Source organism: Amblyomma maculatum, chromosome 2 (assembly GCF_055883805.1).
Source record: "Amblyomma maculatum isolate TAMU_Amacu chromosome 2, ASM5588380v1, whole genome shotgun sequence".
NCBI lineage: Eukaryota > Metazoa > Arthropoda > Arachnida > Ixodida > Ixodidae > Amblyomma > Amblyomma maculatum.
In genome coordinates this window covers 49,092,310-49,109,630 of record NC_139345.1, presented here as the reverse complement: position 1 = coordinate 49,109,630, position 17,321 = coordinate 49,092,310, and the positions used below count along the sequence as shown (strand labels likewise).

At 42.0% G+C, this 17,321-nt stretch overlaps 1 protein-coding gene across 2 annotated transcripts in view; it reads left to right on the top strand.

Annotated features, from left to right (window-relative positions):
* LOC146198586 (protein FAM117B-like) overlaps nt 1–17,321 on the top strand; it is a 126,504-nt gene that overhangs the window by 98,379 nt on the left and 10,804 nt on the right. For both annotated transcript variants that reach the window (XM_084594080.1, XM_084594081.1), the window contains exons 2-7: nt 1,525–1,685; nt 2,315–2,401; nt 7,119–7,343; nt 10,198–10,266; nt 10,362–10,518; nt 14,900–15,038. In XM_084594080.1, coding sequence (XP_084450206.1) covers nt 1,525–1,685; nt 2,315–2,401; nt 7,119–7,343; nt 10,198–10,266; nt 10,362–10,518; nt 14,900–15,038 — 838 coding nt within the window. The remainder of the gene's footprint in view (nt 1–1,524; nt 1,686–2,314; nt 2,402–7,118; nt 7,344–10,197; nt 10,267–10,361; nt 10,519–14,899; nt 15,039–17,321) is intronic.

The following is a 17,321-nucleotide window of genomic DNA, read 5'->3' as shown; positions in this document are numbered from 1 at the left end:
CATGCACGTTTTCCAAAACTTTCCGCCGTCATACTGGCTCAGATATTTTTCTGTGAATGTAGGACATCTGCTTGAGAGCGTATTGTGCCGAATGAAAAGTAGTCCTGCTGTTTTGGCAGTGACACAGAAGTGCGAGCACCCTTATTCATCTCTAGCTTCTCTTGTCTCCATTTTTTTTTCTCATGCAGCATCAATTTTTACGCCACACGCTGAAGCACTTTCTTGAGCAGCGCAGTTCTCTCATTCGACTCCTTATCTTCATTTCTTAAACATGTGGTCATTGAATGAGGCCATTTTCAGTGCTCCTTTGCATAAACATCTTTGGATGAAGTAAAACCTTTATCTGCCCCAGTGTAGCCTTATGCCTTGTACTGAGTGTATAGCTACATTATTAGCAAGGAGAGAGAATACTTCCAAAAGAACAGCACTGATCTCTGTATAACAGAAAGAAAGAAAGGAAGGAAGAAATAAAGGTAAAGAAAGAATGAAAATAAATGAATGAATTAAATAATTATACCTCTATTGCATGTGTTGCGGCTGCACAGCACCTGCTGCGCCATGCTGTACTTTTACTTGTCGGGTGTTTCCACGTTTCACAACTTTCTGATAAACCTGCATGATTCATTCTCTGGTTTGGGCATGTCTGACTATTTCAGCCATTGAGAACAACTCCTCCAGCTTTCTTGTAGTTTAGTGAGGGACTGCCAGGTGTGATAATAATCTCATTCTGGATGCATACACGAATTGCTTCATGAGGGAGAGTAAAAAGAAGCAAGACAGAAAAATGTGTGGGCAAAGGCTGCACATGACTTTGGGCATGATGAATCCAGTGGAGGTCATTCTTTGTATCATTGTCGTGAATAAATAAAACACTATCACCTCAGCACTGAGACCAGTTGTACCAGTCAGATGGGTAATTTTAATTACTAACGGCATTTTCTTGGTGCCCTAGCTACCTTTCTCCACGTAAGGCTAACCCATAAAGCAAGCAACAGTTCATAACCATCGTCATCAGTAATGCAAGGGCAAGGGGACAGAATACGACCGGTATGCAATGCCAGGAAGTTGATTGTCCTTACTGCTACTTATGAGATTTGACTGCCCTTCGCCACATTTGTTGAATTCCACCATTTAAGAAATAAATTGCTATGGGATATCATTTAAGTCTGACCTAAGGGATGTAATGAGATGTGAATGCATGCAGAATTCATTGCTCTCTATATACAAGGCTGGCTGCTGGAGCAGCATTAATCCTTACAGTTCGTTGAGTAACCGTGCCAGGCTCAGACTACAACTTTGTTGGGATCAGCACGATGCTGATTGACTCTGCAACAACCCTAGTAGAATGGTCTCTTTGCACTTGTTCCGTGCTTTTGTGGCTAGCCGTTGTGTGCCAGAAACTGGAGGCTTGGTTCAGAGTTAATGTTAAGTGTGAGAAATGTGCCTCTTGGACAAGTTCCGTGCTCTTAACTGACGTTCATGCTTCAGATTCCTAATGAGGGGTTATCACTTTCTTTTTGGTAGGTGTTTGCCTGTCTGCGGCTGAGTGCAAAGCCAAGCCGCTGAGCCTGCTCGGAGGGCTCATGCGGCGCACAGCTTCTCTGGATGCCATCTACTTGTCGGCACAATGGCCGCGGGACCTGCACAGCTACTGTGGCCGTCCAATGGTCGACAGGGCTACACAGGCAAGTGTGCACTCACCTTTAGCAATGTCGATTGCCGGTGCCATAAGCATGTCATTCGTCTTTTTTTTTTTTTTTTTTTTTTTTTTTTTTTTTAATTTCATGCTTGCACGTTTTGTGTATGAAAAGGGTCACGGCTGCATCTCCAGAGTCTGTTTTCAACCATTGCTTGTCCACAGAGGGCGCCACATCTTGTAAAAAGATGGTTTGTAAGAAAAGCAAGGAAATTTCGATAGCAAAACTTGTTGTAGATGTGAAGTGGGAGCCTCGCTTAATTTGCTGTGTTTCGTATGCTTACGGGTTCCTAGCAGTTTGACTGCATGCATGTTGCTTCTTTGTGAACCTTAATTATTAATTCCTGTGCCTGAAACTCCTTTTTTTTCTTTTTGTTCTCAAGTGGAAGGTACTCTGTTTCATTCTCATAGAGGACTCTTCTGTTCAGTGCTCAATTTTTGTTGCTCTTCAGACATTCAGGCATGTACGGCTATAATGAGTTGCGTCATTGTTCCCTGCTTTGCCATTTTTTCATTGTGTTATGGCTCACAAATTGTAAGTAGTGTTGTAAACTGTTGTGGATGAGAGTGAGCACATGGGAAAGCAAGTGCTTATCGTAGCTTTATTTCAATGTGCAGACGCCGGATGACTGGAAAGAAGTGGAGAGAATGAAGTTTGTTCCGAAGAAAACCACATTGCCACCCAGTGATTTACTAGAAATGAAGGTGAGCATTTTGCATTGGTTGTATTCCTTGTTGTGTTGGTTGGGCTCTTGAGTAATGAGAGAGTGAGAGAGTGAGAGAAACCTGGTTGTGTCAGAGCGGGGCTACTCCTGTCTAGCTGCAGGTAAAGAATATCATTTTGGTGTAGAAAAAACAAAACGAAAAACACTGCGGTTGACTATTGCAAATCGGATGGACTATTTTGCAGAAATACTTTTAGCTATTTTAAAAAAACATACTGGTAGTTTTAAACATTGCAGGGGGCAGAACACGCATGCAAAATCTCACGTAATTAAAAGGCTAAGGTTGCTGGATTTGAATGGTGGCACACAGCAATATAATGTAGGGTAGACACCATAAAATATGCCTCAGAATGCCAAGTGTTGGTTGCCAAGTAACCAAAAAAAACCACAAGAGGTTTACTGCATTAAATCAAAACATTTGAACATAGAGCATTTACTGAATGGCTTTGGCATTTAATTACTATAGCAAAACTTCCCATTTGAGCATTATCCTCTTTGATTATGGGTGACTGTTAAAGGAAATGAACAATTAATCTTGGAAGTGATGTTCCAGTGCATATAGCTTTCATAAAGCCCCAGATTGACTGTACAGTGAGGGTACGATAGTATGGTTTACTTTGTGAAGATTTAGTTAGCGGTCACATTCCCCTTCTGTACTGTGGGGTTAGAGGGCTTGTTTAGTGAGTACAGTGTGTAAAAGTTGCATATGTCATTTGAAGCAACATATACTTGGCTTTATAAGTGCAGTTCGGAGAAGTAGAACTGTTCAGGAAGCATGGTGTAGTGCACGCGATTATTAGTATGTTCCGCACTTAGCAGAATCATAGCAGGACTGTGCAGTTCTTCCATGATTTTGTCTTTATGCAGTATTGATAACGAATATCTCTGTATTGTAATTGGCATATTATACTGCGTGAGTACATTTCTTCAACACAGATTTAGTGCAGTGTATTAGGAGAACCACAGGTGGAGCAGATTCTGGTTCAGGGCGTAATTATCGATCATCTTCTTCCTGGGTGTAGCCATATGGCCGGACTCAGGCTGTAGAGGAGTAATAGTCTAACTCTGGGAAAATAGAGCATGCCCAGCAGAGCACTGTAATTCAAGAAAAAAAGAAAGAAAAAAGTCCGCAATTACTATGTAAACAAAGCGATCATTAGTGTAACATCAGGGAGGCGTTTGAGACTCTGCGAAAGAGGAAAAATATATTCTGGAAATAAGGCAATAATAGGAACTGTGCGCGGCCCCACAATGCGCGCGCTGGCTTCTTTCTACATTCATAGCCACCCACTGTTGCCCATGCACGCCGTGTGGACCCAAGGTTATTTAAATGTTGGCTTCTCCTAATAGCTCACGAGCCTGGTGGTGAAGACAGTAGCTACCTCAAGGAGCAGTGAGAAAAAGTTCACACTATATTCATACCATGTTCCCCAGTAAAATAAGAATTGTGTTCTGAAAGGAACAAAGTGGGAGAAAAAAAAACGCATTATATTTATGTAAATATGATATTCTTAGCGCTGAGATGTCATCTCTCTTTTTTTAGTCAATAAAAACTGGTTTTCCACTTAAAAAGTGTGTCGCGGTGTTAAGCTAATTTCTTAGTTTTCTAGCACAAATTATTCACTGTGAACTTTTGCAGGGATGTGGAACATTTTGTACTAAGTGCCATGACTGATGGAATAGCAATGGTAAAGTTCCACGACCTATCAAGTAAATGCCAGAGGAGTGTGGAGGCAGATGATGTGACACTTTGCTTACTGTTTCGCAATGCACTTACTGCATTTCCTATGCATTTTATTTTCATCATGATGCGAAGGACACTAAATTCATCTCGAAAAAAAATTACTGGCAGCTCTTGCACACTCTCAGAGAACACTGTTAATTTTGTGTTCACTTGTGCACATAGTGTGTAAAAAGGCCGTTGGAGTTTCGTGTACTGTATGCAAGAATACCATCACGAAATTTTAATTTGGGACGACTCTTTCTGGAGACTGACATGGTGTCACACAAGAGAAAATGTCGATGGTGCTTTACACAGTGGTGTGTTATGAATCATCAGGGGGGATATACAAAACCTTGAATGGCATATGATGGGGCAGATGAATTATGGCAACAAGATGTAAACTATGCAGCCAAAACATCCAAGTTAGTTATCAGAAGGAATCCAAGGTATTGTTGTTGATGTCTTGGAATGCCAGTGTGTCCTTTTGGCCGATTTTTCACTGTGTAGAGTCACACTGGCATGTTTTCTTTTTACTATGTGGACTTTGTTACTAAACTACCACACGCTGTCAGAGAGAAACACCAAGTTGAGCCAGGTGTTGCACCTTCATCACAGTCACATTCGTCCAGCCACAGTTCTTGAGTCAGAGATGACTGCGATTAATGAAAAGCACTTTGAATGGCTACCAAGTCTACCATGTTAGACAGACTTTGCTCTTAGTGTTTGTTGATTTTTTTTTTCTGAATTGAAGGAACAACTATATTGTAATGATGTAGTAGCAGCAGTGGTTGGACAAAACTTTATTTGAAGATGCATCAGAATTTTACTGAGCTTGTGGGACAAGTACGGTCAGCATCAAGAAGAGTTATACAGGGCTGTTGCAGTTCTTACTCCAGAAACATGCCAGGGGAAGAGCTTATAGGGATCAGCCTTCATAGCAGTTGAAACAGTACATTTAGATGCACGGGCTAAAAATTTTATTACTAAAACACAGATGCATGCACTCAAATGTAATGGCCTGAGTGTGTGCCCTGCATCACACGCAGTGAAAGATGTGGTGTTGGAGCCCTCTTCACGAGTCAATGCATGCCTGGTGGTGTTCATGGGTGATGATTAAAGTTCAAGAAACCCCCTCAGGCATTTACTACGCCGTGTCCAGAGAAGAGGAAGTGTTAGTGGTAGCTACTGCAGTGCAGCTGGGACATCTGATCCCATGCGGCCAAGCTTGTATGCTTGGAAACATCCATTACATGGACACGTCCAGGCAGGGTGGACTGTGTAGCTGTAATAATGGCACAGCTGCTGATTTGGATCACATGCGCAGTGTAGCAGCCCTTGTTGTCTTCAGATCGAACATTGCCACCTGTTTCTGCTTTCAAAAGCTTTAACTGTAAGTTTCTATAAAACGGGCTTTGTAATATTCGCTTGTGGACTACAATTATCCATGCAATGGCAAGTGTTATCCAACTGTCACTCCTGAGAGCCCTAAGAACTGCAACAGTCCTGCATCATTTTTTGACACAGCCTTCTTGATGTTTGCACTGTACCACAAAACGCTAACATTTTGAATACATCTTCAAAGCAGCTTTTTCCAACCACCAAAAACCGCGGCATGAACCAACATATCTGGCGTCTCTCATAGCCTGAGTCGCTTTGGGACAATAAACCCCACAAACAAATGACATGTCTGTTTTAGTGGAAAATTTAATGACACTGGCCCTAACCTTAACCTGTAGTATTCTTAAACATCCTTGAATCCCCGGCTTGCATAGCCCTTACGGCCAATGCTTATCTGGACAGCATTTTCATTGGCCAGAATGAGGATGTTCTTGCTGTGGCATACTTTTTACAATCATGCTCATTTCACGCAAGGTTATCAGTCATCTTATTTGCAGTTAATGCTACAAAGCTTTTCCTCTTAAGGATCCTGTCATAATACACCACATTGCATACGAGCCACAGCGCTGATTCTAGATTCAAAGGTCATCCTGAGCATAGCTGTTAGCTCATGCTTGGTGTGTTTAGTATATGCTCTAGTAAAACGGGGTACATGAATGCTTAATTTGTTCTGGCTGAGAATTTTCTTAGGTGGTATTAAATGAATGAAAGAATAACCAGACACGAGACGATAGTAACCAAAGAGAAGCTGCTTTCCCATAGAGGTGGTCAGTTCGAAACCCGCCGCCGGACACCCACCGGTAAAATTGGGTACAAGCGTCCCCCGGCCCGGTGCCCGGCTCTTTTAGGGTTGTGCGTTTGGAAGAGGCTCTGCTAACCCTGCTGTGCCCCCTCGGGGGCTTAGTTTCGAACAACCATGGCCTGCAAAGGCCGTGCTGAAAAAAAAAAAAAAAAAAAAAAAAAAAAAAAAAAAAAAAAAACCACCTGGCTGCGTGATAAAAAAAAAAAAGGGCCACATAATGGGCTGTTGCCGCGCAAGGCGGACTTATTGTTGTCCGATGGCGGAACGAATCACTGCCACATCGGCGCAACTATTTAGGCCGTGACACCTTTTCCCAAACATTTCACCCCAGAAGAGCCGAGCACCAGGCCGGGGGAAAGCCTTGCCAGGAGCAGCGGGGCTTATGAAACTTCCTGTCGCTAACGGGAACTGATGGGAACTTCGCCGTAAATTGTTTTGTCTGTTTAATATTTTCATGTTAGTTTCTTGCGCAAGATGGTATTGATTTATTTGTGTGATTTTGATTTTTTATTGTATGAGATTTTAGTATGGGCAAGATCTCTGGTACTTCATTATTGTGCATTTTGGAGAATTCCTATCTTGAGTCGATATATATATATATCAAGCGAGCGTGTGATTACTCATTACTCATTAGCATCTGCCTGTGTGTAGTCACAGTTAAAGAAAAAATTTTCCTGGTTTAAATTTTGCATACAGGACCATTGCCCATCTTGTTTTTTGTCATTCGTTGTCGCTGCGTCCACAGTCTTGAGCGTGTTGTGCTCTGCTGCGCAGTACATCCGTCAGCGGCTACAGAGGACAGCTCAAGGAGGCCGAACATCACCACGCTGGAGCCCTGTGCAGGGGGATCACCAACTGGGGCTGGCAGCCCTGTCTCCACCACTGTCTCCTCCCGTGGCGCCACCGCCTCCATCAGGTCCCATCCCCATCCAAGGCAGGCCGGGACGAACGCCACCCGCTGCTCCTCGCATGCGCAACAGCGTGGAAGGGCTGAACCAGGTGCTGCTCCTCAGTTTAACTCTGTTCTTGTCAAAAGTAATGACCTCATGATGTGGCCCATGGCACACTAGCCTCTGGAGGAAGGCAGGCATATCCCTGGATGGCTATGCTTGCAGTTAACTTGAGTTTGCCCATGTTTTTAAGCTCCTTTGCCTAAAGCTTGTATATCCAATAGGGCAACAAGTTGCTGTTTTGGTTGAGTGATTACAAATTGTAGCAAATTAAAAGAATTCTGTGGATCGAAACTAAATGCACCAAAAAGCAAAGTGGATGGTTGGTCGGTATCTCATAGATTTTGCTCATTAATTTTTTAATCAAAGTAAATGTGACGGTTATTGCTGCAAAGGCAGTAACCCTCATGACTCTAAGGTTGTCACAGACTGGCCGCACCGGCCATGGTTTGCCAGCATTAGCTCTTATCCAGTCGTGGCGTTTTGGCCAGCAGTCACTTGCTGCTGTGAACAACTATACATTGATTTTGATTACAGTGCAGGTTGCAGAAAGAGGTGGTTGTAGCACAAATCAATCAAAACACATTTCACAACACCTTGCATACCTTATGGAACACCTTGCCATTCTGTGCACAACAGTGCAACTGATGACAGAATAACGATTGTTCACAGTGACTTATCGAGTTCTTATCTAACTGCATAGGTCGTAGATGACACACAATTCATTCTGCTGCAATGGGTGATGAATAAAACCTAGTCTTGTGTACATGTCTTCAAACACAAAATGAACATGACCCCAAAATCTTCACATAGCACGTCGCGGCGTCAACATGGCTGCTATTCCCGTGCTATAGAAGTGCCCACAATATCCGCTACTAGTATGGAATCCACTCACAAGCTTTATTTCTTGAGTCACTTGCTGAGAGATGCTTCAAATTGGACTTAAGCAATAAAGCTGTTGTGTCGCCACCTGCATTGCGGCTTGCCCAAAGTTTACAGATGTTTGTTCAAAACATATCACGTATGGGCATGACGTCCCAGCCACATTGTGCTTGCTGTGTCTGCACTCTGTCACTCCGTCAGGAGACCTTGATATGGCGCGGTGGCACCATCTACTCTGCTCGTACGCAACTACGAAAAACACTTTCGACTGCCATGACACTGCGGCGCCTTGCAAATGACATAATGTGAATAAGCTGTATAAAGGAAGTGTGCAACATTGAAGTCATTTGAGCCTTACCCTTTTGAAGTAATCTCCTGTTGAGCCTACACACAGTGTCCAGTGTTTTTTGAGGCCTTGGGAGCAGTTAGGAAAAGCTTCTTTTGGCAGGACAATCAGCTCCATTGCCGTGGCTTCCTGAATGGCCTCCACGCTGTCCATCCGCCGTCCATTTAGGGTTCTCTTGAGTCTTCATACATGTAAACAGGAAAATAATTCCATGGGGAGAGGTGGCGTATGGTATATATGTGGAAGTACAGTTATGCTGTGCTTCGTGATAAATTTTGTGATGCTCAGGGCAGCCTGCGACCTTGTGTTATATTGCAGAATGCTTCATTGTCCAGATGCCCATAGATTAGGATGACAGCGTTGCAGGGGATTATGCGTGAGTTTGAGCACACAGGATGTAGAATTTTATGTTCACAGTTCAGGGATGTAACCGGGGCGGGGTATTCAGTATAAAAAAAACCCTGAAATTTTGTGAATATTGCATCACTCTTCACCTTTTGTCATTTTTCACCCGTTTTTCCAACCGATAGCCTATAACACTCCCTGAAAAATGTTTCTGGCTGCTCTGCTGTCACAATCTGCCTTGGAGGGATCAACTTGTAGTGCGTAATTTCCCTGGAATTGAAGAAAGCTATGGACATCATCTTTGTTTTTTAATTTTGCCTGTGATCTCTTTGCTGCATTATTTAAAATTTTGCCATTGTATTTTTCCTGATGGCGGAGGCACCACCGATGGCTATGTGGCACTCCGCTTCTTCGTGTTAAGGTCCTACTGAAAGCACCATATTTCATCTTCATTAGTGATACTGTCGACCAACACAGAATACTTGCCTGCCTCGGAGAGCATATCGGCACTGACTGGTAGGCGTGTGTCCTTCTGGTCCTGTGTGACAGACATGCACTTCTTCACAGTCACTCTAACAGGAATGCGCTAAGGACCAGAGGCAATGGAGTATTCTGAGATGCAATGCCATCTAGTGGGTGCCACAGCAGCTGACATTACTGACATTACATGTTTACCCTAACAGACAACCCTACACGTGCACACCAGCATTTGTTTCGAAGGATCATAACTGGAGAAGGATATAAATCGGTCACCGACTGCTCCAGATCAGACAAGAGTTGAATTTGTTGAATTTAATCCCTTGAAGCACAAACCGTCATGTCTGTCTTCCACAATGACTAGGATTGGAAATGCTGTGTTTTGCTATACCTTCCTTTTGTTTTTATTTTAACACAATGTTGACAGCAGCCTTGTGCAGACAAACATGTGCTGCAGAGGACAATTTGACAAGAAGGGTTGAAGGCAAACCTTCGAACGATGAAAGATAACACAGAGGATTCAGACACCATGACATATATATACATTCTCCTTGGGCATCCAAAGGCACAAAGCGAAAGAAGTATTGCAGCCTTGATTCCGCTGTTAGATTTCACATTTCATGCTGATCATTAGCTTTTTACAACTGCACAGAGAGTGACTTTTCTTTTTTGCTCAATAAATCTTCTACTTCCTCTTATGTTGGTGTCAGTGAATAATCCTGGCAGCATTTTTATGTTTTGCTGTAGTTGTGGCCAGAAAATTTATTTTGAAGCAGTGTGCACAAGCAGGTTACTAATGTTTATCTCGGTAACAGTCTTCTAATTTCGCAATTTCTATTCATGTGATGCTTAGGAAATTGAACGCCTGGTCCTGAAAGGCATCTCCGGATCAGGCACGGAAAATGAAGCTGAATTGGAAAGGGTGAGCAGTAGCACTCTCTGTTGTCCTGCTGGTAGATGTACAGGTTGTCACAGGTGTCTCTTCCCTGTTCTCCCTGTTCGTGCACGACATTGCAGGTGATGGGCCCCACACCCGAAGGCCACAGGGCGCCCATCGCAGAACTCTTCCATTCCACGTGCAGCGTGGACACCCAGACACCCAGTGGCAGCGATGGCAGCAATGGATTTCTCGATGGTCCTTCCCGTCACAGCTCTTCACGTCCCGACAGCCTAGGTGAGGGGTCTTCCTTGCCCTCAACAGTGCTTGTACCAGAACCACTGCTGAATGTGCATCTTGTCTGGAGCTGTTTCTTGTCACTAGTCTACTTTGAGCGCAGGGGAAGTTTTGATGGATCTGTGTGCTTTGTTTCAATATTGTCATACAACGAATGTGATGAGACATCTGCCTTCCCCACCGAAAACTTCCTTTAGTCATTTGGTTTCCTTCTGAGCTGCCTAGCAGAGGTGTAGTGGCACCACTAGAATTGGGAGCAAATGGAGTGACAAGGTGGAACAGTCGTGCTCACAGTTTGGGACACTGCACAAGCAGATTTCATAGGGACGACCCGGTGCCCTTGTAGCTTTAGAAACATGCGATGCCTTGTCAATAGCGCTAGCCTACTTGCTTTCATCCTCTTTTCCTGGTGCACCATCCCCATTTGAAGAAAACATTTTCTGTGCATTACTCCGTATTGTTGTACATACGCACTTGCATTAACACTTGTTGGATGCTCACTAGTATGTGAGAGTCATTTGTGGGCAACCAGAATGGACTAAGCCAGTCCTTTGGTGTGGTTTACAAAAAAAGGAATACCCTACATCTCCATATCCTTCTAGTCAAGACAAAAGTCCTAGTGTGGTCTTCCTTCACATGCTTTGAAACTCTTATGTTGAGCGTTATCTTCGGGTGCTGTACACCTCATTTCATACTTCCCCCTGCCAAAAGAAACAATAAACAAATATAACACCTTCCTCTTTGGTGAGAGGTCCAATGGAGAGACTTACATCAGTGCTAAGATATACTATCAGTGAATTTGAATAACGCCTACTCTCTGATGAAAGTATATGTGTGCGCGTGTTTGTGTGCGTGTGTGTTCAGATAACAGTTATTGAAGTCCTGTGACCATTTTTTGTTTTCAGTGAAAATTTTATATGTGATGGGCTAATGTCTCGACACAAAGGAATGAACCTATGAACCTTAGTTTTGCAAGATACGCCATAGTTTTCTAGGAAAAAAATGTTACACTACAGGTAGAAAATGCTGTCTTTACCATTAAAAAAATTTTTTGGAGCCCTGCTGCTTGCACACAAAAACGTTTTCATGCATAATTTCTCACTCAGTGCATTTATGCAACTTTCACTTTTAGAATAGCTATTAAAAACATTTTTTCTTCTAGCAGTTGTTTTAGTAAAAAATCGCGAACATTGCTCTAGGAGCGACGCGCTGCAAAAAAAGTTCTTTCAACCCTACGTACTGACACGGTGCATTATGTTGCCATTAAACTTTTTTTGTATTATTATGCAGGTTATGTTCTTAATTCTGAGAAAATATGGAGCTCCAGACCGTTGGGTGTTTTCTCTGCAACACATCAAAATTGCCCAAAATTAAAAAAACTAACGAAAAAAGGCTCAACTTTGATTCCAATTAAAAAAAAAAAAGCATTGTTTTCGATTTTTGTTAAGGTCTTCCGCAACAATCCTCAGTATCTCAGAAATACTAGGGACCGAAAAAGTGTTACATTATAGTATTTAAGATTGTAAAAAGAAATATCAAACTGAGCACTTGTCCTGAATATTGTCAATGTTCAGCCCTAAATTCTGGCATGACGCAATGAAGTGTTGTCACTGAAACTTTTTCTATATAATTATAAAGGCCTTGTTCTATATTCCAAGTAAAATTTGTAGCTCTAGAATATTCCTTTGTTTCTCCACTTTATTTTGAAATTGGACAAAATTCAAAACTATCATTCATTGTAAAAATGGAGAAATTTAATTCAAATTAAAAAAAAAAACAGCATCTTCAATTGTAATCAGGCTCTCCTAAAAACAATCATCAGTACTTTATAAATATCAGTCACTAAAAATTAAATCATTATTTAGAATCAAAATCAAAATATTAATACCTTGGCACATGTTCTTTATGTTAGTGAAATGTTGTTAGAGAGACAAAAGGCCACGAGGCCCTTATCAAACATTGCTCTAGAAGTCATTAGGTGAAACTTGGGCCTGTCTGACTCTCAAAAAGCACGAAACAACATCGATAAAAGTAAGCTGAATTCCTTTCTTGAAATTTGGCTTTAACCGGTCAAGGTCAGTATTTCTGACATGGATGGAAAAACTAGCTGGCTATTCAGTACCTGTTATACACTAGATCGCAAGTGGATATTAAAGTGTGGAAGCAGGAATGCGATGAAAAGCAGTATCTTTTGAATATTATGCCGTCATTATCGGAAGGCTCCATCTTTTAGCCAAATGCAGTTGGCACAAGTGCATTTTTTTCCCTGCACATAGGAACCTTTACAGCTTTTATAGCCATTACAGGCCATTACATAAGCTGAAAACCTGTCTTAAACAGCACGCAAGTGTCGTGTTCTGGATTCTACAGCAGTTTCATCACTGCCATCAGTACATGGACCACACGGTGTGTGGTTTTGGTTCGACGCAGGGTAGAGCCAAACCATGTTCTTGAAACTAAACTTAAGTTCACCTTTCTGCTTTGTGGCCTGGCCTTTAACATTTTATTGTTTGTTACTACTGTTCAACTTCCTTCTGCTACAGTACCTTCTGATAGCACATTTATGTACTAATTACTGATTAATTAATTACTGAATTATCTGTTCGCATAAAAATAAAAGATAAGATATACTGTACCTTACTTTATGATAAAACCACAAATTTCTGAGTAAAAAAGTAATGATTACAGAAAAATACCCAAAAAGTTGTGCTTTGAAGTCAGCATATAAAAAGGTCTGCAGAAAAAAAATCCTAGTTGTGCTTTGAAGTAAGCATCTAAAAAAATCTGCAGAAAAAAACAACAAAAAGCTGTGCTTTAAAGTAAGCATCCAAAAAAGTCTACCAAATTTAAAAAAAAAAACGAAGATGCCAGCTCCTGATTTTGTTACCTTTCTCTTCAATTCCATGAAAGAACTGTGTGTTTGCCAAAATTGAGTAAAGTTAAGTAAACTCCATTAAACCAAACTTAGCTTTATGTTTGCACTGTATCATGCTTAGCCTGTCATTTTTTTTTCCAGCTTCTTCCCCATTCGTTAGTCCTGATAGCTCGCCTCAGTTGCTAGTTCTAGTAGCATGTGTTTCTCGCTTTCGGGAGTTAAGGTGAAAATGAGTCGTGTAAAAGGAGGCAGCGGTTTCTTGTTTCTCTATCTAGTGCATTTCAGGCAGTCTCTGATTTCTTGCTCTTTTTTTTTTTTTTTCATTTACTGATTATTATGAAACAAAGCAGCCCTACCTGCTAGGAATTATGTGGCATGCAGTCAGCTCACCTGGGCATTATTAGTACAGGATTCCATATCTGGTGGTGTTCTACATGACGGCAGTGCGAAGGAGTTCACAAAGCCCTTATAATAAATTGGCTATTTTTGATGGCTTTGAGGAGACCAGGGAAATTATGTGCTTTCTTTTTCAGCTTGTGGGTGGGGAAAATATATTTTTGAAATGATAGTTATTTCATGGTATAGTATATAAATGTTTAAATTGACATCTGACCTTGTCACTCGCAACAGAAATTAAGAATTCTGGCTAGTGTGGTTGCTTGTACTAATCAGCTGCAGTGCTCCTTCATATTAGCCCTGAAACAATCCTTGTTAGGTGCCTATTAAGTTTTGATTCAGTTTTGATCCGATATGCAAGGGACTATTCAGAATTTGGTAGCCTTGGGGCCATTAACGAGTCAGTGAAGGCTCACAGTTCCAGTATCACTTGGTCTACCTGGCGGTGCTTTACTGCAAAGATCATTAGACGGCTTGTTGCTAGGCATGTCCAGTGGGCAAAAACTGCATCTTAAACACAACGATGCTCTCTTCTTCGTGATGCATCAGTGAAGTTATGGCCCTTCTATTTATTATGGTACCATAATCACTGTATGAAAAATGTTCCTGATGTGAGTGTGTAACCAAGGGATACCGCCTTTCTGAAAGCAGTTATTGGGGCACTGTGTGGCACACTGGAGTCTGACCGCTGGCGAAGGTTGTTGATCCTCAAATCCACTGATTATAGGAGTGCACATTTCTCATTGTGTATTCCCCCCCCAACTCCTTTTCGTCTCTTAACAAAAAAAAAGGTGGTGGTACTTTGCATTTACATCGTTGGAGCTTCACAGTGTTTATTTTGTAGGTGGCATCAGCCATTAGTACTAGCATCAACAATCTAAAGCTGCATTATAAACCACCACTTTTGTTGTTCATGACATGCTCATACATCTCAGACATGCTCATGACGGCTCATACATCATGTTGCGGCAGGTTGCTGGAACCGCCGCATGAAATTAGGCTTCCTTGAAATGTTTCAAAAACTTTGGGGGCACCTGTATACTTGGTAGCATCACACGGAGGCATCGTGTATGGAAAAGTAAATTACATGTTTGTATCCTTTTGTTCCAGAATGTGATAAAAGTGCCTCCCCAGACTTGGAAGTGAGTGGTCACACAAGCAAGCTGGGAACTAGCCCACAAATCAACAAGTTCCTTACTAGGGAGCCCCCTGATGGTTGTGAGAAGGTCAAGATCATTGACGAAGGAAGGTACGTGCACCATCCTAGTTTTCATGTTTAGTTGTGCTGTTGCAAGCTAAGTGTGTCACAGGTTCTTTTTTTTTCTGGGACTAGCACTGGTGTAATATTGCAGAAAGCTGTGCTTTGTCTTGCACTATATTGTTGCCAGAATGAAAGCATTGAGGGCCACTTAAGAATTTAGCATCGCACGCAGGGAAAACAGTATCCTGTGGAGTAGTATGGTTAGAGAACCTTTTCTGCGTCTTGGCATTCACGCTCATTTGCACAAATTCAGTGTGCCTTTAACTTACTGTGGAAAGCAAGCTGGTAGCTTTACTGCGACAATACTTATAGTGGAGGACATGGGCCAAAAAATGGCTGTCTTCCTAAAAAGAAGAAAGAAAAGCTAGTGTTTTTTACTGTTTTAGCAAAAACATTGATCCTTCCTCTATTGCATATAAATGAACTAGAGCAGAAAGTGATTGGGAAATTATTGAAGAACTCTGTCCAGGCATGTGAGGTGACTAGAGATGATGAAGATCTGGCCCACTTTAGTGTCCCCTCTACCCATTTTTTTAAGCATATCATGCATCAAATCAAGGTGTCATGTGCCACGGAGCTCGTGCAATGCGGTAGGCCGGCGCTTTTTCCCTCTAAGGCAGGTTTTGCGTACTTGCTAATTTCCAAGAAGTGATAATAATAATGAAAAATATTTTCCACCAAAATGAACTGCTTTCAGTGTTCGATTTGAGCCACACCATTGGCTGCCAATGCGCGATGTGGCCGTGGCCCGTGTGCCCATTTCGTAGCGCGCGGCTCTCTCCGCAGGTTCCTCGAGCCTTCCCGCATTTTTGTGCCTCTCATTCTGATCGATGCTGAGAAGAAATTTTCGATGTAGCGGTGCAAGCACAAGTTCAAGGGAACCTGCCGCATCCAGTGACTTGCAACGGAGTCGTTTATGGTAGCTGTGCCTGATTTCAGTGAATGCAATGCTTTTGACAGTTCTGGGTCAGCCAGACACTCCAGTTTCATTGACAGTGTAGATGAATGCATGAGCACATCTTCTGTCAAAATGCTAAGAGTATTCGAGTATGAAGACAGAAATAGTGTGGAATTGACAAGCACCTTTACCTGCGAGATCAGTGCCATGAACACGGTGCTGAGCGGAGCGCCAACTTTCCATCTACAGGTTGGCCAAAAAGCAGAAATGGCTTGCATTGTTTTTGATCCCGATTTGGAAAAGTGCAGCATGTATCGCGTCAGTTGTGTTATCAGCATATTTGTTGTGCTGGGTAGCTCAGCTCAGTGCTGCCATGTAGCCAAGGAAAATTGCCGTAAGTATTAGACTCCCGACTTCCGAGAGAAAAAGTTTTGGTGTGAGTGAGTTCTAAAGCTGTGTGCTGTATCGGGGTACCCTGGCGTGCATTTAATGCGATTTTCTTGTGGATGGTGCCTCTACAAAAGTAGCAAACAACTTTTATAACTTTGTAGTTTGTCGCCGATAAAGTGTCTCTCTCTGTCTCTTTTCAGTCGCACTTTTTTGAACTTCTTCCTTTGGGCCAAACATGGCTTTTGTGCAGAACATTTTATGCGCTTATTCTTGTCCAATGAACACCACATTTGGCATACATGTTATTCGAGGTACATAGCGTGCACTTATCTATGTTTTCTTGCGATAAGTGATAGTTTTCAGTGTGAAAAACTTATAATATTCAAGCGCCTGCAACTGAAAGTGAAGCATCAGATATATAATTATCTAAAAGATGTTGCGTGCCAAGGAAATGGAATTATGAGAGTTGACGATGAGAGAGATGTCAGTAGTGTAATGACCAGTCACTAGATGGCATTATGTATTCATTTGGTGCGCTGCCACTGTTTCACCTTTTCAAAGGCCACTCGTTTTTTCTTTCTCTATCGTTTTTTTTTTTTTTTTTTGTGTGTGTGTTATTAAACCAAATGGCAGCTTGACAGTTAATTCGTTTCTTTGGCTTCGTGCCAAATCCACTCAATTCGAGATTCCAAAGGATCTGGTCACCCTGCATACTCGGCAAAACCAACAAGAGACCTATTTTGAACATGGAAGCATCAAGCTATCATAAATTAAAACAAATTTGAAATGAGAATATTAAGCTCTACAAGTGGTAAAATTTTCAGTCACCTAGCGTTGTTATTTAGAAGAAAAACCTTTTCTGAGAAGCGGCTTTCTTCAAGGGCACTTTCTCCACTTCTGCGGCGTTGGGCGACATTGGTGTAGAAAAGTGAAGGATTGTGAGGGAAGGAGTGAGTAGCCATGAACTAAATTCGGATCTGTTG